Below are 24,781 nucleotides of genomic sequence, written 5' to 3' on the forward strand. Positions count from 1 at the left end.
AGTAGTTAAAAAGAGAATCCTCCTCAGTTAGTTCAAAGATGTCTCTGGAACTCCTGGTACTAAAGATAGGTTTAAAAGCTAATCTAGATTCCACTTGCCATGGGAAATGTTTCTCTGGGGCAGATTTTTATATTTAGTAGTCAATATTAAATTTGCAAGTAGTGGAGTTTTAAAGCCTAATAACACTCAGTGTTTTTCTAATCACTTATTCACCCATCCATGTAGCCATGATCCATCAGATATTCATTAGATACCAATTACGTATATAGCGCCATGCTAAACAGCATAAGCAGTCTCAACACTGAGTAAAGGTCCACTTTCCCTCCTCAAAGAACTTCTAATCTGACATGAACAAAACACAATCAGAACTGGAAGATGGTACTTTAAAAGAGGTTGTAAGCAGAGACAGCTCTTTCATTCCCAGCCACCCAGACCCAAATAATCACACAGAAAATATATTAAATACAACACCACTTGACCGATGACTCATGCATATTTCTAGTTAGTTCTTACATCTTAAATTAACCAATATCTATTATTCTGTATATCACCTTGAGGGTGTGGCCTGCCGGTAAGTTTCTGGTGTTAGATCGTCTTTCTACTTCAAAAGCTACATGGTGTCTCCTTGACTCTGCCTTCTCTCTCTCTCTCTCTCTCTCTCTCTCTCTCTCTCTCATATATATATATATATATATATATATATATATATATATATATATATATATGGAGAGAGAGAAGATATATATATATATATATATATATATATATATATATATATATATATATATATCTTCCAGCCTGGCTATATTTTGTACTGCCATAGGCCAAAGAAACTTTATTTATCAACCAATAAAAGCAACACATACATAGAAGATATCCTACATCAAGAGGTGATGTGGGAGTCCCCTCTGTGTGCTGTCATTACCATTAATAAATAAAGGAACTGCTTTGGCCTGTTGATAGGGCAGAACTTAGGTAGGTGGGGAGGACTGGACTGAATGCTGGCAGAAAGAAGGGCAGAGTCGGAGAGAAGCCATGAAGCCACCAGAGTGATGGAGGAAGGTCATTGGTTAAATAAAAAGAAACTGCTTGGCCCTCATTGGTTAGAAGATAGGTGGGAGGAGTAAACAGAACAGAACGCTGAAAGGAAGAGGAAGTGAGCTCAGACTCCACAGCTCTCCTCTTGGGAGCAGACGCCTCAGAGGGACGCCATGCCCCCAGCTCCCAGGCAGATGCACGCGATGAAGCTCCGACCCAGGATGAACATAGGCTAGAATCTTCCCGGTAAGCGCACCTAGGGGCGCTACACAGATGATTAGAAATGGGCTAAATTAATATGTGAGAATTAGCCTAGAAGAGGCTAGATAGAAATGGGCCAAGCAGTGATTAAATGAATACAGTTTGTGTGTTGTTATTTTGGGCATAAGCTAGCCAAGCAGCCGGGGTGCTGGGGACGCAGCCCCGCCGCCCTTATTACTACACCAGAGTCAGACATGCCTAATCTTTGTTGGTAAGCCACTGCAATGTGGCGATATACAGATTAATATAAAGGGGTTAAATTAGGATATAAGAGTTAGTCAATAAGAAGCTAGAGTCAATGGGGCAAGCAGTGTTTTAATTAATACAGATTCTGTGTGGTTATTTTGGTTCTGGGCGGCCGGAATGTCAACAAAGAAGTCAAAGTAAGACAAAAGTTTCCATTAGATAAGAAAGGAAAAGGAAAGACATTCTTAGCCAGGAGAAAAGATAATTATATATTCATACATATTTATGCATTGTAACTCATCTTTAAGTTTAACCAAAGAACTCTCTTTACTATGTCAGGTTTTGTACATGCCAACTAGCAGTCATTGATGTTGGAGCACATGTTCTGAGTTTTAGTACTGCTGAAATTCCCTACCTTGTCTATTTCCATAGCTGTCTCTTGACACTGAGACACATGATAGTCTATGTTCCAGAAGCGTTCCTGGGATTTCTCTGTGAGTACATCAAGAGCATCGTGGTCTCTTCTGTTCAAGTGTCTCTCAGCCTTACTGGACAGTGGCAAGAATAGTTGCAAAATCACTTGTTTCCCATAGGAATCATCTATTACTTCATCTGTCCTTCACCACAATAGACACATTTCATCCACTATTGATAGGATTAACATCTCATTGCACAAGTGTCTTTATTCTAGGGCAGAACATTTATCATATCAGTCATAGAAGTATTGATAATATCTCTTCCCTTTCCTCCTCCCTCTCCTCTACCCTCTTCCTCATATTTGTCTTCTACTTCTTAGAAAGAAATAACAATGCAAAAATGATTTCCTCAAAAATTTGCCTACAAGTAAAAAGAATAAAATCCCTCCACTTTTCAGTGCACTGTAAACAAAATATCTTCTTAAAGATGAGAAAAATCCACAAATTTATCCCTAGTTATTTATTTGATTTAATGAATATACTTGCCACTTTTGCAGAAAAATATTGTGTTTGTAGAGAGTGAGCTATAGAATCAGAGACGTGGCTTTCATGCTGTGTCCTCCACCTCTGACCTAGACATATCACCCAACTCTTCTGCAGCACAGCCTTGTGCTCTTGAAACAAATATTATGTGCATTTTGTGAACCACCATGTGATGGAAAAGATTTAGATTCTCTACGAACCTGTCTGGTAATTCTGTGCTCCTTTAGATGTGAGAAAATGGAGGCTTAAGAGAGTCTAAGGAACTTTCTCAAAATTGCTCAGATTTTAAATGGTGGGCCCAAAAGTTCAGACAAAGGATTGATCATGTGGTCATATTTTCTTCACTGATTTATGATGAGAATGCAATGGAATTATTACTGTGCAAATACTTTACCAACTGTAATAGGTCTTTATGTTATTGCTGTTTATCTCCACCACTTTCTAAGAGAGGTCTAAAAGCGTGAAATATGTCCATTCATGCAGACAAAATGAAAGGCATATTAAAACAAATGTAAATGTTTGCATGTCTATCACCAGAGTGAGATGCATAAGCTTGATTTTTGTCTGCATTTATTCTTTAATTTTTGATTTTGGGTTCTGTTGAAATGAAGATGCTGCACGCAGGACTGCCTGAGCTAAGTGGAACTGAAGACCTGAAATATGTGTATAACAATCTGCGTCCACAAGACACAGACCTGGAGGCCACAAGTCATTTTACCAAGTAAGATCAGCTGCAAATGTGTATGGATGTTCATATGTGTTGACATATGCTCTACTTTTGAGGTGATCTCGAGTTAGCTAGTCATTGATAGGAAGCTCACATATCTAGAATTGTCTGGGTCCCCATTTTCAGAGAACAGAAGCAGAGAAGTACGTATGTCTATAAGCAGAAGGCCTTAGCTGGTGTCTCCACAGATGCCAGTGTTTGCTAACCAACTTCTTTGTCTAGCAGATTGCTCAATAAGAGGTCATTGCAAAGAGCAAGGGCTGACATAAATAAATTGGTTGTTCTACTTGAACTCTGTCCAGAAAAACAATTTGGGAAAAGAGATTTATGAAGAGAAACAAGCCTGCTACTTTCATCTACAAAACAATACAAATATTGGGATATTTAGTCAAAGACCTGTGACTGTCATCTAGCTTTAATCTATTTTTCATTAAGCAAGCCTGAGAAACACTTGTGTACTTCAAGGTGAGACTCTCACCAGAATGCAGAGAATATCAGTTAGACTCCAAGGCTCTGGACAAAGGACAGTGATTTTGATAATGGAACACCCTATGGGGATTTTTTTCTTTCTGAATGGGGAGTATAATTCTCAGACTATTTCAAGTACTCAGGAAATGTCAACTGTAGTTATCCCTGTGCACAGTTCAAGGGATGCAAACAGAACTCTTTCTTGCCTGTGACTCTTCAGAGTGACTCTTACTTGAATCTCTTAATCATTTTCAACACAGATTGCATTATTTTTCACTAGAACGTGCTCTTTGGAAGAAACATCAGCAAAATTAAAGCCCTTCCTGGGTTTGAATTTCCTCCCCCATTTTTATACTGTACAATAAAGAACATCTCCTCAATGCAGGGGGCAGTGAAGCTTCCACCAGGCAGAACTTCACTCGCATCAGAAACTTCTTTCTCATGAGCTTCAGCAGACAGACAGCAGGACTAACAGTGGAATTTAAGACCAGTGACAGAATCAAAGAATGACAGACTGGGAGGATCCTTGATTGCTGATTGTGATAGTAAACATTCAAAGGAGAAACCCCAGATGCAGAGGATTAAGGGTCCTCCCTATCACCCTCAGAAACAAGAAGACCTCATATCTAGCTCTCAACTTTCTGTTCCAGTATCTTTCCTGGAGTCAGTCCTGGAAACTAGATAATATTACTAAGTAACACTAAGCAGAGAGCCTGCTAAGATGAGGGCTTTTCCTGCTACCTGTTTATTATTTTTGTAATCTGCCATTAGAGATCCATTAGGAAAGACGGGTAGGAGTCCTCGTTTGCTTGGTTTTTCACTCTTTAAAAAATATCCTCAGCTCAGGAGACTCAGACAGGAGAACTGCCTTGAATTCAAAGTTAGCTTAGATTTTATAATTACTTCCAGATGAGCCTGGCTACAGTGAAAGACCCTGTCTCAAAGCAGCAACAACTAAACTAAATAATCTCTTAATTAAATACACACACACATAAAACAAAATCACAAATATTTAATAATGACTATGACTAGTCACTAGCATTATGGTATAAGTAGCATAGTCCCTTGGTTTCAGGGTCCAAAAGATCTCAAGTTATCTCAGCTTATGAGTATAGGCACCAAGGAAGGCCGAAAACTTCACCTTAGCAAGAATAGGGCACACAGCACAAATCCTGAAGTTCCAGGGAGCTCAAGAAAGCACCACAGATCACACCACAAGAGTTTAGTCCTATTAATGATTAGTAGAAGAAATGAGTTTACATGACACCCAAATAGCACCCCAATCAGGTTATTCCTTCAAAAGAGAATTCTAGTGGAATCCCATTCTTTCTGCGGACTCTGGTGTCACAGACAGAATGATTGACATGGAAGTGGGGCAAAATAGAGACTCTGGAGATAGCTGGATGGGGTAGAAAAAGCAAAGAAAGGTAGTGTGTGGCTGGGCTGCAGGTTCTGTGTTGGAGAGAACACCTGGCATTATTTGGGTATTTATGGCACAGCAGTTGATGACTAGGCCTTCCTATCACATAGGTATATAGATACTAAAGTAGAGATAACAGTAGCAGGCCCTGGCCAAGGAAAACTATGGACAGACTCCATTAGCCAGAGTCCCATCTTGTCCATCTCTTGGTCTGTAAAGGCCATGTGATCTTGTGTATGAATGATCTTCCCAAAGTAGGTTCATTGCCTCTGTCCATTTCAAAGGTACAGTCCCAAGTACAGGAAGCAGGTTCAATCCTGAAACCTCAGGGCAGTAGGCTTATCCCCCTGACCCAGTTCTGTACCTCTGCCAAGGCAATTGCACAGGTGCAGATGCTCTTCTTTCTAAACTGAATTTTCTTCTACCACTTTGTAGAGAAACAGGTTTAGACTCGCACTCTGTTGCAGGATTAAGCAGCATCTAATTATGTAAAATGGAAAAAAATCATCTCTGTGTTTAAGAACTCTTCGTCCTACCATTACCTTTCTCTTCCTTCATACCCTTCTAATCTGAGTGGCTCTGTCAAACTTACTCATCCCTCTCTATTACCCCCAAAAGCAAATTTTCCAGGACAGATAATTTTCAAGACATAACGTTCATCCTATAGTTATCTATTTAACTCATATATAAATCACAAAATTTTAGAGGAGGCATGTGACCTTACTTTCGATCCTACTATAATATCAGATTCTAGACAACTAATATATCACCCATGAAGCCTTGTTATTCAGCACTCATTAATCTTTCTTCTCGTGACAATACAGGATAAGCTCTTTTATGTACGATTTATTGCAATTATATTTTGTCTTGCATAATTTCATCCTAATTAATATTTTGGTTGGTTACATCAATTTCTCCCAAGTAAAGCAGGACAGGTGGTATATTCCAACTTGCCCATTTCTAACAAGATCTGAATGTGGAGCAAGCCCTATTTGAGGAAATGTACAACTGAAGCACCCAAGTGCAACCAAGAATATGGAAGACATTTAACAATAAGCTGACACCCATAGTAGAGCTTCTTATACATCAGGCCCTGTTGTAAATGCTTTTCATAACCTTCATTGTCATAAAAACACTGTGAAATAGTAAATTTCCTAACTACATATTTAGACTAAGAAAGCAAAACCCAAGAGAAATGAAACACATTGCAAAACATCATCAACAAGAGGCACAGTCATGTGATGGCTAGGATGTGGAGCATCAGCCAGGAGTCTGTAGGCTTAAGGTCATCTCTTCCTCAAGCAGGTCCTCAGATACCTATCAGTTCATAATCCAGGTCGTGGTTTAATCAAAATGTCCTTCACCCTTTGGCAGGCACTAATCCTCACATCTGAATTCACCTAATCACAGCAAAAATAGAAACACTTCCCCCATAATAGTATCTCCACCCACACTAAGAGCTCCTTGGATTTTTTGGATGAAATCTACTGTAAATCCTGCCTTTGGAGACTCAGGTGGGATCCTCTGCAGTGGAGATTCAGGTGGGATCCTCTGCAGTGGAGATTCAGGTAGATTCCTCTGCAGTGGAGACTCAGGTAGGATCCTCTGCAGTGGAGACTCAGGGAAAGTTCCTCTGTAGTGACTTCTCAGAAATCACTTTCTTCTTGTCTCATTTTTGGCCCATTCCCAGATGGATTGAAATGGTGTCTCTATTTCCTTCTTAGCAAAATCTCCCTTGAGATTCACTCTTTCTTAATCCTCAAGAGTCTTGCTAGCATATATTATCCTAAGATTTCAGCAGCACACCTTTTTATTTTTAGATCTGATGTGTCTGTTCAGATCTTCTTCAGGTTCTTTGTCCAGGATGAACAACTCAGGGATATTGCTTCATCCTCATTTCATGTAGCACAAAGCAAACCTTGATACCGAAGGTCCAGAAACATCTGTCATTTGTGCCTGTGTTTCTTTACAATACAAAAAAGAGACTGTTTCTTATGATCTATTATTTGAATATTTTGAATTTCTAAAATATACATTATTTCTTCTTTTAATCCTTAAACAATGAATAGAGTTGGTTTAAAAATCTAGGTCAATTATAATGATAATGCAACTTAGGCAGAGCATTTGGGTTTTAAATAAATGGTAGGAATTATATGTACCTTTTTACAATCATCTTTGAGTACTCAAAACATATTTGGTCCAGAATTTCCCAAAAATAGCCAGATCCAAAGATGGTCAAATCTCTTATGGAACATGACATATTGAGTATACATGACCTATGATATCCTCTTATTTTCCCCTGGTCATCTCTAGATTGCTTTTATAGTAATACAATAAAAATATAGTCTTACATTATAATATATTGATTAATATATAAATACTTTTATACTAATACAATGGAAATGGTACATAATCTACTGTGTTATTCAGAGGCTGATGGCAATAAGGAAAAGTCTGTGTATGTTCTGCACAGAAAAGTTTTTTTTCAAAATATTTTTAGCCCATGGTTAGTTGAACTTGAAGCTTTGGAGGTCACAGATAGAAATATTCAAGTGCACTTTTGTATAAAACATATTGTCCTCTTTAGCTGTGTCCTCTAACATCACATGGATTTTAGAAGTTAAAAAGGAAATGTGTACTCACAGATAAAGAAGCAAGTTCTGTAATGAACCCATCATGGATATTTGGTGCTTTAGTAGAGATCATTAAACACACACACCTTAATTACACATTGTACATTGTATTTGAAAAAGATACATATAGTCTCTCTATTTACATCCTTTTATTCTCTTCCTTTGTTCTGCGATTCGCAAAACCTTTTGTGCTGATGCTTATTCTGAAGTAATTACCAAGTTCCAGATAAAAATAAGACAAGAGAATCCTCCTACTCACTGTCACCAGGATCACAGCTGGGGTGCGTGAGTGAGGACTGAGCCGTGTGAGATGTGCTGTTATGTTCACCCTAAGTTCCTACATCCTGGCTACACTGTTAGCACCAGGAAGCTCCCCTTTCAACTCTGCCTGAGACTTGAAAGCCAGCACTGGTTCCGTCTATCTGAAAGTACTGAGCAGCCCAGATTGCTTCCTTATCCCAGGGTGTGTGCATTCAGGTCAAGAGCTGATTGTAAGTATTTCAGAGGATGTTACATGCTGTGAAACTCTGAAATTGATATTGTAATTAATGGTACAGAGAGGAAAAGAAAAATAAAACTCGCTTGCTGGCCATAAAGGTTTCTTTGCATCACTCCCAATGCCACTCTTTTCCCTACTTCTCTTGTACCACTTCGTGAGGAGGAGCACAGCTGAATGGAATCAAAGTATCATGACTCAGGCCCCTACAAATTGCTGCTTTCCTGGACCATCTCTGAGAAGCCCACTGCTAGGCAACAAAGAAACCATCCATTAAAATCCTGTCCAAACGGGTTATTTCAGAATTTTCAATCATCCTCAACCCTCTGGTTTGCTGTCCTTAGAAACAGATAACCTTCTCCACAGATGGACCAGAATGATAAGTATAGATTCCACCACCCACCTCTCCTCCCACATCTAAATGGTGCTTTTCACATCATCTCTTTCCCTCTCCAAAAGTGAGATGAAAATTGTCCATAGATGCCCAGGGACCCTTTTGGCCTGCCATGCAGATTCTGTAATTCAGACAACATACATTCTACCATTATTTAGCTAAAAGCTAACTTGAAGCAATGCAAAACATCAAACTTAAAAGAAAAAAGTCTGGCATTTAAAAGATACATGACACAGAAAGATACATGAAAGGCACAAACTCAAACAGTAAGCCAAAAATGTCAGAGACCAACAGGTCCTATCTAGTCTCAACTGAAATAGGCCTGCTTTGTTTATCTTGCTCATCATGAGCTACATCCTACTTCCACTTTCCTGACATTGTGTGGTATGAGTTAGGGAGATGCTTGGCTCACTTACATACCTGTCTTTCTCTGTCCTTGCTGGATGGGTCCTTCATAAGAGTTTCTATGGAGCTTGTTGCTTGAGTCTTGTCCTGAGCACCATTGTATTGGAGGAGGCCACTTGTTGGTTCCTGGATGCCCTGCTAACTTAGACCCGAAATAATCACACAGAAACTGTATTAATTAAATCATGGCTTGGCCCATCAGCTCTAGCTTCTTCTTTTTTTTTTTTTTATTTTTCGAGACAGGGTTTCTCCATAGATTTTTTTTGGTTCCTGTCCTGGAACTAGCTCTTGGACCAGGCTGGCCTCTAACTCACAGAGATCCACCTGCCTCTGCCTCCCGAGTGCGGGGATTAAAGGCGTGTGCCACCCAAGCCCAGCTAGCTCTAGCTTCTTATTGTGTAACTCTTACATCTGAATTTAACCCATTTCTGTTCATCTGTGAATGGCCACATGGCTGTGGCATTCTGGCTAAAGTTCCAGCATCTGTCTCAGGAGGAGGATCCATGGCATCTTCCTACTCCACCCTTCTTTCTCCCAGCATACAGCCTATCTTTCCCGGCCTAGTTCTATTCTTCCTTGCCATAGGCTCAAAGCAGTTCTTTATTCATTAACCAATAAAAGCAACACATAGACAGAAGGACCTCCCATACCACCCTGTCAAAGAACAGCCCAGAGTTTTTTTCTCTCAGTTAGCACTTTGGAGAAAAGCCCAAGGAGGGGCCATTGAGTAGACAAAATGTAGTGGCTCCACAAGAGATGATTCTGGAGAAGTTGGAATTGTTGACAGCCCTTAGGGAGTGTGCACCTAAACTCACATCTTAGCCACAGTACCTGGAGCCACCCACAGCTACAGACATAGCACAGGGAATCCTGTGTCCCTCTCCTTCTCATTTATATCTCATGGCCAAATAACAAGACAAGACTGCACACTCAAAGGCATCTGAACATAGTCCCGTGCTTTTGTAGCTGTCCAGAACTGAGCAAAGGAATGCTGTGTGGGGTAGCAAATTTCTGGACTCCTTTATCATTACATTAAAATTGTTTAGTGTCTTACAAACTGCCACATTATAAACTGTTCTATTCCAAAAATAAGGCTCAAAGTCACCTTTATCTTAGCTTCACCACCTACACCTACAGACACAAACACTCACTCACAGGGAGCAGAAAGGATTTAGAGGAAGTAACAACCAAGCACTCCATTTTTCTTAAACCTAGAAAATGAATTTAAAGAATGTTCTCACAATGCCTTTTATCATTCTGAAAGTCCTTCATGGCTTTTTAATCTTCTTAAAACTCAAACCACACTAATTTTGTGAATCCTTGTTTTTTCTTTCCTTTTTTTTTTACATGGCAATGTAACAGCTTTTACAATGTGTACTTCCCCCCTCTGTTGACCAGCCCCATTCAATATGATGTGTGATAGCTTAGTTGCTGGTATAAATACCTGCAATAGGAATATTTATGACAATTTGCCCAGTTTGCCTAAATATCAAGTCAGGATAAAATGAGCTGCTGAGTAATAAAAATGGTATTTGGAATTTTGTGGAATACTCTGAGTCTAAAGGTTAAATGCATTTGAAAAATTTAATGCACCTACTAAAGGTACCAAAACTCATAAGTGAAAAAAGAAGTATCTCAGACAACAGTGGTCCACGGTTGCTCTGTGCTTCAGTTCACAGGCAACAAAGTCCTGAGCCTGTGCAATTTACAGAGCTGCCTAGTCTAGTGTAACAAGCAACCACATGAAAGGAACTTACCACCAATTCTAAATTCATTTTTCATATGTTAAAGAGTTGCATAGCTTCCATATAGTACCATCTATTGCCATGGAATCTTCTCTACTGTTGCATGGTAAGATTTATTTTCCTGTTGAACATAACAATTAATTGCAATATCGACAGTAAAGTAACCTGGCACTGAAGATATGGTTCATGCTGTCCTTTTACGGGTATACTATTCTGTAATCGGAGTAGGCCATCACCCGTCTCCTGGGTTCCTCACTCTATTTGCTCAGCTCTTACCAGTTTTTACAAAGGTGTCACCATGAGAAGTTATAATAATAAGCTTTTCATAGCTGAGCCTGAGGAGTCTGATGTTCTTGTTTATATTCAGTCAGGAGCCTCTTGTGACATTTACTTAGGATTCCCCAACTCTGTGGCATTCATTCTGAAGACCTGAAACTTCAAGTTGGGAAACAGTGAAGACATTTAAGAAGACTTTCTATGTCCTCGGTGAAAGATTGTCTTCTATATGTGACAGGGGATTGTCATCCAGGAAATCTCAGCACTGAGCTTGCCTAAACACAACATCAACATGAGAACACCAACTGACATGTTAGTGTGGGCGGGGGAACTCTCATAGCTTTACTCCTCGTAAAACTAGAAGTGAGGCATGGACAGTGAGAGAGGAGGAGTCAGTCTTCTTCAGGGATAAGTCCTGATTGTTTATTCAGTTCCAGAAAGTCAGCCCTGAACACATATAAGAAACACTGAATGAATTCAGTACGTTCGATTGATAAACTTAGATACATATATATGTCACAATAATACATAAAGAATAAAAGGCCATGAATTTGGAAGAGAGTGGGGATTTGTGGGGAAAGAATTAGAGGGAGGAGAGAGGGGCTGACATAAATATAGTGCTCGTATATTAACTTCTCAAAAAATAAAATTAAAAGATTTTTAAAATCAAAGGTACATAAGAAAAGGGGGGGGAGAGAAGGCAGAAGATGAAGAGGAGGACACAGATGCAGCACCAATAGAGAGCTCTAGCCTCTCTAATGGTCTTGTGACAGCCTTCTTCCAGGACCTGGGGAGAATTGCCAAGACTTGGATTCCACCAAACCAATAATTTACACAATTGATTCCTCTTGTTTCTTTCCCATGTGCAGTTAGCTAAGTTTTGGACTCATAAACAATCACTTCCCTATGTATTTGGTAGTAGTGGTAATGTTGCACACTATCATACTACTTCTAATGATTTGTGTTACCTCTGCTGATCCCTGAGTCATAGCATGCTCTAATCCCCAAGTAGATTCTCTAGATGCAAGAACTTGGGCTCCTAGCCATTAGGAGTGGTGTTAAGTTTGTAAGCAGAGGTACTGAGCTCAGTGGGAACAAAGCTGACTTTTCTTCAACAGGTGATTTTTGCAACATGCAACTATGCCAAATAATATGAAAAAGAAATCCTGTGTGTAGCTCCTACTGTCCTGACTATGCTGGGCAAATATAAATGCTTGCTAGCATCAGTGTCTCCAGGTTCTTGGAAAGACCATTAGAAGGAAAATATCCACACGCTCATGGTCATGCCTCCCAAGACATGTGGGCAACTTGACAAGTCCATAAGAATTAAAACAACATACCTTATCCTAGTCAAAGGATAAAACATAAAATTTGTGTTTCACTTGTACACAAATCCTTTGCACACATGTGCAACTCGTTATTACAAGTTCTCTTTGACACATCTTGATGTTGAGTTTTCACAAGTAAAAGTGTTACCAGCAATCAGAAGCCTGAAGCCAGAGGAGGAGTAGATCAGAGTCAGCCTGAGCTACAGCAAGATATGTTGTGGGTAAAATGTGTAGGAAGGTGTCTTTGATCACACGTGCAGAATGCATTTGCAATGATTGTTTGTTGAATACATGCTTTAAATTCTGTGTGTGTTTGCTGAGTGTATGAATGCACATCCTGTGTGTGCAGAGGCCAGAAGACTGTGTCAGATCCCCAGAACTTTAGTTATAAGCTGCTGGACGTTACCTGGTGTGGGTTTGTTCTGGAAACAAACTCAGGTCCTCTGTAAAAGTAGCCATCTCTCTTAATCACTGTTCCTATAGAACATAGTTTTAAATAACACCATTTTGGTTAAAATATATGTTTGAATATTTTTGACATATATAATATATATCAATATATTTTATAATGTATAATATATTTGACATATATATATATATATAATACAATAGGAATTGTGTGATGACACACTTTATAAATAGAAGTATAAAAAAGTGCTAGCCAGACATTTAAGAAGTTACAAATTGAATGCTGGATTATTGCTTTTCCTCACGGAATAAAGAAATTGCGACAGAGCTGCATCAATTTTTCATTCCCTGTGAACTGCTGGGCAGCTCAGAAAGCTGGACAATCAGCATCCCAATTTAAAAACACTGATGCAGTAACGTGTTTATTTCGCACACCAGAACCCCTGCAATGAAACGAAGCCTACAGTTTAGATGAGGGGCAAATTTGTTCCTGGTGCGTTTGAGTCATGTGAAACCCTTCTGTTTTTAATGATACAATTACAATGTAAGGAGAAGCCTAAAGACTGACTCCTACAGAGTCCTCACAGACAATCTGCGCAGAAAGATTTCCTGGAGATTATCAGAGGACCTGCTCAGGAAAACATATATTCTATCAAGCCACCAAAGCACATAAATAATTTAAACTGTGAAAAGAAACATGCTCATGTGGAAATTCCCCAGGGTTGCTTGAGGGCCTTACACATCACTCCGGCCCACACCCTGAAGGTAACACTCCCCAGGGGCCACTCTGGCTCTTATGCAGTGAAAAAGATTTTCCTGGTATATGTAAATGTGAATGCACAATTATGTCATTTGCACTGGAGAGGTGACTCGATCAGTAAAGCACTGTCTTCTGAGCAGGAGGACTTGAGTTTCTATCCACAGCATCCCTGAAAAAGCTGGTTGTGGTAGTATGAAATTGTAATCCAAGCACCAGGGAGGCAGAGCCAGGAAGATAATTTTTAGGCCTGTGGTCAAGCTAGGATGCCAAATTGGTAAGATCCCATGTTCAGTGAAACATGGTCACAAAAGTTTGAGAACAACTGAAGACATCCATTGTCTGACCTTCATACACACATATAGATATGCACACACATATTCATGTATACCACACACATACACATATGCACAATGGGCATTTTCATGTATACAACATACATATATATATATATACATATACCACACATGTGTAAATATATAATATTTAATTTTAAAAGAAATTTCCATTGTTCTAGATATTGCAGTGAAGACCAGAGCCAGAGATCCAGCATCTGCCCATGGGTACATGGCTGGGGCATTTTTTGGAGGTGGTTGCTTCTGAGGAGAAGAAATTTAAACTATTAATACACAACATTATGTGAAATTACACATTTACTGTGAAATAGAATACAGAGTATAAGCATTTTAAGATAGAACGTATTGGATATGATGCCAATATGCTTGCAATCCCAGCACTCTGGAGACTGGAGCAAGAAGATCTCAAGTTTCAGGTCAGTTTACGGTCCCCAAAACAGAAGTAACAATCAATCAAACAAGCAAAAAGACAGGGTCTAAGGTTTAAGAAATTTTGTGATTTTTGATCTCTTAAGGAAGCAGGAAAATATTTGTTAGGATTTTTTTTCTGCCTACAGGCATTCCTGAATAAAAATCACAGACTGAACATTTTTCAGCCTGTTCCACATCAGGGAAATCCACACTAAAGCTCGTGGATTATTTTCCTTGGTAAGACAAAACTGAAAGTTTCTTTTTCTCATTATCAAAAATTCATAAACAGAATTGAAACTTGGGAATCAGTGAAATATGAACGGAACTCTGTGGTTACTGTTTTTTAGATTACATTATTTTTTGGTTGCAATAACTCTCTCTTGGATTTTGTTTTCATGCAGAAAGAAAATAATTTTACTGCCTTTCTGGAGGATAATAAGATTATCATGAAGCATTTAGCGAGGTACTTGCCAAAGGACATAGACTTTCTGAGGGCTGAACTCTGATTGGCTCTATCACCCATGTGCCCCAGTGCACAGAGCTGTGCCTAGCAGGGGAGTTAGACGTTCTTTATCAAGAGTGCCTGGGGATTTTCTCAGAGCTGGGATTCTTCTGTCTGTAGCTTTGGATCTTTATTATAAAAAGTATTCTGAATAAAGGTTAGAGGCATAGTTCAGTAGTAGGATGCCTGTCTCACGTTCATGTAGGAATTCCTACCCGCCCACTTGGGCGTGGCCTCTTATACTATTTATGCCAGTTTAAAATGTGCGCCAGGCCTCTTTTCCTGCTGTGGGATTCGGTTGCTGTTCTTCGTTCCAGCAAAGGACTGTGATTTGTGAGTTTACCGCTAAAGAAATAATCCTCTATTATTCTCAATTCTGAGCTGGTGTGGGATTTCTTTTAAGCATCCTTCTTCACATTCATGTGTCCCCCCCACACACTATAGAGACATAGCTCAGTAGTAGAATGCCTGCCTCACATGCATGAGGCCCCCCACTATTACCCAAGCCAAAAAGTCATTCTACATATTCCTGCTAACAGGAATTTATTTAAAAAAAAAGTCCTAGAGCTGTTCCCTGGGTATGTGTGTTTGTGGATAGACAGACAGACAGATGGATGTTGGATAGATAGATGGATGATGGATAGATGGTTAGATAGATACATGGATGGATGGATGGATGGATGGTAGTTAGATATCCTTGTTATCTGATATATCAGACCTAAGATGCTCTGAAAACAACCTCCTGGATGGGTAATATTTAATGGCAATATGTAATATGGTGACTGTAAGAAGAGGTGGATATGAATGAAAATTTGCCTTAAAAACATAGGCCAGGAGCTAAAGTGTAGCTCTCTAGTTAAGAGCACTTATTGCTCTTCCAGAGGACCCAAGTTCAGATCTGGAGGCGCACTACTACCTGTAAGTCCTACTCCAGGTGATTTCCAAGGGCACCTACATACACAAGGCACACATGTACCTATTAAAGAAAGCAAAAGACACTCACAGTGCCCCGCTTTTCCTAAGATTTTTAACCCTTGGAGAATGAGAAAGCAGAGCACATGTGGGCAGAGCTTGCAGGTGGGAAGTGAGTGCATTAGAATTTACAATGGATGGTTCGTGGTCGCTGCTCTGTGAGGGCTGAGTGCACAGCCTCACTCCACCCCAGCCCATCAGAGTGCTCAGTAAGCACTTGCTGGATCGATAAGCCGATGAATATTCATAAATAATGACTGGTAATATACTCATGCTATTGCTATGATTTTCCTGTCTTTAGAGTCAATACTCTCTACTACAGCATAGATTCACAAATTTATAAGTTCCAAGAATATTATGAAAAATATTGAACAGCGTGAAAATGAGTAATGGGGATCAGGGCTGTATTTCAACAATTTTAGCAAATTTTAACATCGATTTATGCATAATGATGAGAAAAACTTAAACTTCTGTAAAAGGAGCTAGAGACCATAAAAGATAAATGAGCCTGAATATTTCTAAAGTCAGGGGAGATTATTAAACATGGTTGAAGTACATTGTTACCATCGAGGACCTGGTGGATTGATTCTAAAGGGGATTTTGTATGATAATGTTGATGCATGCCAACTCAGAAATTTCATGTTTGATTTTATCTATTCATGTCACAAACCATTAGCAAGTTCACAATGGAAGGAAATGTAGATAAATATCATACTTCTAAAAGTGAAAAAATTTAAGCATTCCCATTGCCAGGGGAAACATGAAGCCTCCTCACTCATAGTGAAACTATATGTTAGTGCCCCTTTCCTGTTGAACTGGGAAACAATTAAAGCAATTCCAAGGGATTAACAAGAACCTGATTTCAGATAAGAGTTTGGATAAATGATTACAAGATAAATGTTCAAACAACCACTAAGAAAGTAAACTGAAAGCCTTATTTGTAACCTCAATGGAAAGTGGAAATTTAACAAAATCTAGAAGCATTTAGAAATCTTTACCATATAGAAAGCAATAAAATTTCATTCATATCCAGTGTAAAACTGTACAGTACACACACACATACACACACACTAAAAATGGACTGAGTTCCCAAGGCCCAGATGAAGAGCAGAAGGAGGGAGAACATTAGCAAGGAAGTCAGGACTGCGAGGGGTGCATCCACCCACGGAGACAGAGACGGTGGAACTGATCTAATCAGAGCTCTCACCAAGGCCAGCTGGACTAGGACTGAACGAGTATGTGATCAAACCAAACTCTCTGAATGTGGCTGACAATGAGGGCTGACTGAGAAGCCAATGATAATGGCACTGGGTTTTGATTCTACTGCATGTACTGGGTTTTTGGGAGCCTAGTCTGTTTGGATGCTCACCTTCCTAGACCTGGATGGAGCGGGAGAGCCTTGGACTTCCCACAGGGCAGGGCACCCTGACTTCTCTTAGGACTGGAGAAGGAGGGGAAGGGGAAGGGGGGGGAAGAGGGAGGGAAATGGGAGGATAGGAGGAGTTGGAATTAATTAATAAATAAATTTTTAAAAAGTCAACCTTTCAAAACAATGGCAATTGAAACTTGGAAATGTAACAGAGAGAATGAGCATGCTGCTTGCTTTCTGGTTCTGATGGGTTAGCACTGTCAATCATTCAGGGAAAGAGAGCAGTGCTTAAGGAAACTAGCAAATTTCAATATGCTCTTCAGAGGGAATAAATAGAAAATATCATAAAATAAAGGATGAAAGCTTTTGTTAAGGGTTCATTGTAGCATTAGAATACTAGAAATATGCTTCCAAGATCAAACAACAAAATCAAAACAATCAGAAAAGAAAAAACACCATAGAGTGAGATATAGTTCATATAAAACAATCATTAAATACATAGTTATAGTGTACTGAATTTTTCTAAGATAGCTTTTAGAGAAATAAAAGTATACAGAGATAAAATAGAACTAAACATTGAAAATTGAGCCACAGTTTTCAAAATCCTTTACATAGAGGAGATGGGAAAAAGTGAGTGTGGCATGTTCAACCTTTGTCATTCCAACATGATGTCATTTACAGAGTTAATGCTTCAGAACGAAACAAAGACATTACCAAAGGTAATCTCCTAATGTACATTTGTGACATTGTGTTGGATTGCATGTGGACTACAGGTTGCACACACATATTCATAGGCAGCTTTGGACCTACCTCACTTTCTAGGTTTAATTTCTGAACATGTGCAAATACTTCAAATGATTTTGAACTACAGTTAATTTGTTTTAACATCATAATCTCTAAAAAATATAAAACAAAATAACCTTTATTTATTTATTTTACGTGTGTCTGAATCTCTCTCACTGTGTCTCTGTCTCCATGTGTGTCTGTGTGTGTCTCTGTGTCTGTGTGTATGTGTCTGTTTGTCTCTGTCTGTATGTGTCTCTGTCTCTGTCTGTGTGTGTCTCTGTATCTCCCTCCTCTTCTTTTCCCCAATGCTAAGATTGCAGATGTGTGACACTATGTCCAAATCTCTCTCTCTCTCTCTCTCTCTCTCTCTCTCTCTCTCTCGTGACACGTTCACTCCTGTGCTCACAGCATTCATGAAGAAATCAGAGGAAACTCAATAGGACCAAACTCAGTCACTGAGACTCAACAGCAAGCACCTGCTGAACTATCTCACCAATGCAAAAAATTCTTAGAATATGATGATATTTTCTGTCTCACCAAGATAATGTCTTCTATACTACCTAATAACTTCCAGATGTGAACTTAATATTTAAGAACACAGTATTTAATAGCTGGGTTTTATAAATTTTCATCTCACCCTTTCATAAACATACATCTGACAAACATACGAGACCCAATTATAAGCGAAGTCGGCTGATAGAGGGAGTGTTTCTCACTGTCTTTTCTTTTCCACTTCTCTAGGAAAATAAAGGAAAGTTTGGAGTGTTTCCCAGTTAAACTGAATAACCTGATCCACACTCTTGCACAGATGCCAGCCATAAGCCTTGCCAAACCAACCCCTCAGACTCTTCCCCAGGAATCCTACAACCTGCCTAAAACCAGGACAATTCAGAGAGTCACAATATTAGGGCTGAGCAAGACACACAGCAACGTAAGTTGAAATCTGCACCACAGACTCTGCTACACATACCTTTCAGAGCATGGTGGGTTTTTACTCTGCAAATTGAAAATCAGTTACAAGTGGAGAAGTGCCATTAAGGAGATGTTTTAAGAAAAATCATAACAACCGGAGCTATTAGTGGGAGAACCATCAGGAGGAACAGTTCCTACCCTGTGGTAGAATATAAATCAAGAGCTAATTAAAGTGTCTACAAGAAAGGACAGCAGAAATTAGGCAATGTTGAGAGAACATAAAATTATGGAACCCTCATACATTTTATTTATAGGTAATCGTGGCATTACAAATTACATCCTTCGGTTCTGATGATAATTTTTTTAACAGATAGTTTTCCTCTTTGCTTAATTTACCTAAAAGGAGGTTTTAGGGCCTGTGGCAAGTTTAATCTCTATCTTTTGATTTTTGCCTGTTTATCTGCAGCTGTACCTGATCGAGGTGACCCTCAGTGACAAGAGGAAAAGCCTGACCCAAAAGTCATTCGAGCAGTTTTCCAGACTTCACAGCCAACTTCAGAAGCAATTCTCGTCGCTGCCTCTGCCAGAGTAAGGCTCTGTCCCCTCGCCAGCCATATTTGCCCTTCGGAGTTCATCCTTGAGCAGAGGGGGAAAATGATGGCTAAGAGATTTCCTGTTTGGGAGCAGCGGCAGTGTCTGCTGCAGAGCTGCTCCCCCCCCCCCCCCCCGCCCCCGCAGAGCCTGAGCGAAGAGCCCTTTGCAGCAGAGAGCAGAACAAAGTTGGCAATTTTCTTTCCAGCCATTGATTTTTGTAGATGGAAGAAAAAAAAAATCAGAACCTCTTTCATTTTTCATCACTTATTGGGAAAAATTGTTTTATTTCCCTGTTTTAAAATTTAATCTCCTCAGTTGTTTTCTATAAAAATAGAATTGAAATTGAAAGTCAGAACTAAATCAACATGCCTACTCTTCTGGCAATAACTGAAATTTAAGAACTCATATATAAACACACATAGATACACATAAAGAAGAATGGGGGATTTCTGTTCTGAGGGGGAGGTGTAATAATATCAATTGGCTCATTCATAATTCACCTTGGCTTGTTCTCAAGCTGGGGTTTTCTTAACCAGCAATGACTCAACTTGCAGTATCTAAATGTTATTTATTCCATGTCCATTCTGAAAGAATTGCTGAGGTCATTCTGTAACAGTGAAGAAGACTGAGCACAAGCTGACCACAAGCTGACGGTAGCTACGATGAGAACAAGCCGTCATCTCATTTGAAATGCTCGTTAGTTAAAATGGGGCAAATTTGAGTCATACAGCAAAACTGTATTTTATCTTTAAAATTGTGAGTTCCCCAGAAATTAGTATATTGGCAGCCAGATAAACTGAATTTTGATTCTTTCCCTTGGCCCCAGGGTTTTTGTTGAGCGGACCAACCTTTGAGGTTGTTGCTAACATGCCCTGCACATACAGATTTGTACTTGTTCTTTGGTTTAATCACCTTCCAAAGCATACATACAAGTTATCAATGGGTGAAGAGATACTTTGGAATATTGAAAACGTATGTTTGCTGTTGTCATAGACATTTTGAAGCACGAATATTTTCAATACCTGGAAGATAAGACACTAGACAGCAGTTAAAGAACACAAGATGCAAATGCATTCACTCTGGAAACTTCTAAGCATAGGTTTAGGTTTTGTTCTTCTAGTAGAATCGGAAAAAGGGAACCATGAACAAAGATCTGCAAACTTCAGTGAGAAAGTTCAATGTCGAGGCTTGTCATCATATCCAGTAAGTCACCGTAACAGTATAAATTAACCTCTGTTAAAGGCTGCCTCCGCAGGCCTCTTGGATGCTGTGGAGAACTTCAGAAGTGCCAGCACCTCTTTCCACATGCCTCTTCTCAATTTCCAGCCTTAGTTAAGATTCTGTTCTGCACACGGCTATTGCCTGGCAATGAAGCTAAATTGATATTCAACCATTTAAGGAACCCACTGAGGAAGGGACATTTAGCCTTGTGTACTCTGAGCAGCTCCTGTGGGCTGTCACTCCCACAGGGGCCAAGACTAGAGATCATACATATGGATGAAGAAGACAGCAAGATTTCTTCTGACTACTACATTCACTGAGGGAAGCCCTAAGAGACTTCCGCAAAGCCCATCTGAGAAAAAAATCAGAAAATCAGAGTCAGGAAGGATGGAAATCTATTTAGTCATAGCCTGCAATAGAGGTTTTCTAACTGAGCCATTTGTACTTCCGGAGCCTTCCAGGAATGCACAAACTTGGAGATTTTCTTAGAAACAATGACTTAAATTCATCTGCTGGAGGAGACTCCTCTCCCTCTTCCTGCTTTCCTCTCAGCATCAGAACTTCGCTGTGTGTTCTCCCAGGATGAAAACACACACACACACACACACACACACACACACACACACAGAGGACCAGACCAAAGGGAAAAGAAAACCCTGGTATTAGTACTGCGGAAATGAATTATTCTAATTATTAGAACAACGCTATTTTCAAATCAGGACTTAAACACACACACAAAAAGGTAAAAGCTGCTTTCTTTTGCTTACTTTTCACCTTAACCAAATTGACAGAGAATATGACAATGGTGTCAGGTAAAACAGCATAAAATTACTTTTCAGTAACTGCTGTCAATGTGCATATGGTGGATGAGCTTTACATGGAATGGATGGTACTAGCATGGCCCAGTTCCTAAATTCTGTGCACAGAATTATACTTAGAATTTTCAGTATCTATAAAATGTCAGAAAAGATTGAATTGCTTCATTATACCAATATGGAAGTTTTGCACATAGACATATGAATTATATTTAAAACTAACTAAAGCAGTCTAGTTGCCAAGATCATTTCCAAAACTGCCACCATATGTATGTGTGTAATTTATTTTTTATATTATAGACTAATTATATATGGATACTAATTTTTGTAACTAATTCCAGATGAAAAAATCTTAATAATTCAATCCTTAGATTGATAAACTATTTTAAAATATGAAGTGTTACCTAGTTACTAGGTAATAAATTAAATATATACATTTATCCATACTGTACTTTCATGACTTTTTTTTAGCAAGTAACAGGGATGCCAGGTGATGGTGGTGCACACCTTTAATCTTCGCACTCAGGAGGCAGAGGCAGGTGGATCTGTGAGTTGCAGGCTAGTCTGGTCTACAGAGTGAGCTCCAGGACATCCAAGGTGACACAGAGAAACCCTGTCTCAAACAATGAACAAAAATAAGCAGCAGACTTGCAGCCACTACCTGCCTCTGGTGCTTGCTGAGAAAGTTTAACCACCCCTCTCTGTTCTCCTTCTAGGAAGCATTGCAGGCAGGCCTTCGTCTGCACAAAAAAAGCAAAAGCGTAGGTACAGGAAACAGTAAGTTTCTGAAAAGATACAATTAAGCATAAAAATATGTTACCAGATGGGACCACTAACGGGTCAAACAACTAGTCTTAAGTGCAACTCACCAAGATGGTCTTCAGGTAGATGACAGACAAGTCTTCTGATCAAAGTCTCGGAGACAGTGTGGCTTTGACTCACAGGAGCAAGACCAGATGGAAGCAGATGCTTCTAGATGAAATGTCTAATTTATATCATGCAATAATGTCTGTCAAGAGCCCATAAGTAACAAGACAACCAGAACTCTTTGAAAAACTGTAAAACATTAATTTCAGAAACTTTATATTAGCCCCTACATGTACTGGGTGGAAACATTTGTGGTCTGCCATAAATACAGTAATAAAGATCACATCAAATTAATTTAACATTAAATTAAATTAGTGTTGGTATCAGTGCTGATTCAAGTAGCACAAATGACCACAGTTGCGTCTATAAAATGGCCATGATTAATCATGTATATCCTAACTCTTTCTTATGCTGTTATTAGCCCTACATGGGTGTAGCTGTTAACTTTGTGACCAGCCCAAAAGAGCTACTTTTCATACTGACTGAAGTATTGCTCCTTTCTTTTCAAACAGGTTTCCTCACTGGTGGCACTTACCGTTCACAGATTCAGATCACAAGAGAATCAGAGATCTAAGTCATTACGTGGAACAGATGCTGAGTGGGTCTTATGAAGTCGCGGATGTAGGTGACAACTTATTTCTTTCCACTTTGATGCCAAGGTCAACTATTGGCTTATTGTTACCAAAAGTAGTTTTAAATGTATCAGCATGTTGTAGTTTCTTCATTCAACAACCATGTAGGTCTAACATGTCTGAACTCCATGAAATGAAGTCCAGAGCCCCAGTTTCACACCGCCTAGATGATGCAATGTGAGCTAAAAGGACCACAAAATTCGATACTCTAGAGTCTCAGAAGCATTGATTTCTTCTGGATTTGATACAAAAATTATGGATTTGGAGACAGATAGTATTTTTCAGGCTTTAAACTTGGGGTGGGATTTCAGTTGTTCTAGGGTAACGTCCTAAGGAGAAACAAAGCCACAGAGAGATCATGGGTAACGAGAACCATGTTACTCTACTAGGTTCCCATTGAGACTTTGACAAAGTATGGCAGTAAAGTGGCTTGAAGCAACACAAGTCTATTTTCTTTCAGTTCTTGAACTCAAATCAAATATGGGACTTTAGGAACTGGAGTCAAGGTATTGACAGACCTGCTCCTTCTGAAATATCCCATCTTCAAGAACAAAGGTTCTCCACCTGTGGGTCATGACCTAATTGGGGGTTGCATACCGGATATTTACATGATGATTAATAACAGTAGCAATTTTACAGTTATGAAGTAGCAACAACATAAATTTATGGTTAGAGGGTCATCACAACATGAGGAACTATATTAAAGAGTTACAGTATTAAGAAGTTTGAGAACTTTTATTCTAAATTATCTCTTCCAGCAATACACTGGCACACTCAGAACTCAGTTTCTGCCATCACACATTCCTGTCTGCCTCTAACTGTCATTGCGCCTCTACTAGAAGGATGTTATTTGTTAGACTATGCAAACCTGAACTACACAGGACAATCTTACCATATCAATACCTTCAGTTTAAATTTATCTACAAAGGGTCTTTTGCTGTTTGAACATTATATAAATTAGACCATGAACATCTGCTTGGAGGTGAAAGCTGTTCTACTGATAGTAGGGATGAATGGAAGTATATAAAGATTAAACTATTTTGGATCTTAATATGGAGAAAATTAATAATAATATTAAGAAAGAGAAAAAATGTTCCAGGTGTGGTGATAATTTTGCAAACAGAAATATGAATCTGCTGTATGACAAAACTTTTTCTGGGACGACAAAACCTACACATCTACTCTCTCCAGATTAAAAAGAAAAAAGCTTCTACAACAGATCAAAGTACAGATATCCAGCTTGGTGAATAGTGAGTTCCAATAGGGTTACTTACAAGAATATGGATGAGGGATTAATTACAGGAGCAAAAATGAACCAAAGACTGTTGTATCACCAAAGCCCACCCCAGCATGAGTGGTAGCTCCCAATGCTGGAAACCTGGAGCACACTGCACAGTTTCAGAAAGCTCAGAGTAGGAAAGTATGCTTTCTAGATGCCTCATTCGTCTGAACTGCTTTCAGGTTGCTCAGCTGGTTTTGGTTCTTCCCATCAGCTGGTCTGTTCTCAGAGTCTTCTTTGCAGCTCTTTCCTTCAGTATGAGAGGACTCTAAGTATTTACTGCTTGCTGTGGTGGAGCCAGGAGGGGAGCTAGTGAATCCATTCAGTTTCAGGGACTTCCTAAAGCTATTTAGAGTAGTTTACTTTCATTCTAAAGGAGATTTCTGAAGAATGGAATATTTTAATCTCTGGATGTGGGGACTGTTATACAACAGTACCTTCTTTCTGTAACAAGTCCTTCATCTTAAGGTAGCAAGTCTTTCTCTGTCCTACCAGCAAGCTCCAAAATAACCACATAAAGAATTATTTTTAATTTTGGAACGTTGGCCAATAGCTTAGACTTGT

The 24,781-nt window shown here is 39.2% G+C and overlaps 1 protein-coding gene across 3 annotated transcripts in view; it reads left to right on the forward strand.

Moving 5' to 3' along the window:
• Positions 1-24,781, forward strand: part of Pik3c2g (phosphatidylinositol-4-phosphate 3-kinase catalytic subunit type 2 gamma) — a 314,439-nt gene that overhangs the window by 226,032 nt on the left and 63,626 nt on the right. For all 3 annotated transcript variants that reach the window (XM_041640636.1, XM_041640645.1, XM_041640651.1), the window contains 4 exons: positions 3,056-3,165; positions 18,639-18,828; positions 19,276-19,397; positions 22,819-22,927. In XM_041640636.1, the coding sequence (XP_041496570.1) occupies positions 3,056-3,165; positions 18,639-18,828; positions 19,276-19,397; positions 22,819-22,927 (531 nt within the window). The remainder of the gene's footprint in view (positions 1-3,055; positions 3,166-18,638; positions 18,829-19,275; positions 19,398-22,818; positions 22,928-24,781) is intronic.

The sequence above is a fragment of the Microtus oregoni genome, unplaced genomic scaffold (genome assembly GCF_018167655.1).
Source record: "Microtus oregoni isolate MIOR12 unplaced genomic scaffold, Mior012 000002F_ref0000024, whole genome shotgun sequence".
Taxonomy (NCBI): domain Eukaryota; kingdom Metazoa; phylum Chordata; class Mammalia; order Rodentia; family Cricetidae; genus Microtus; species Microtus oregoni.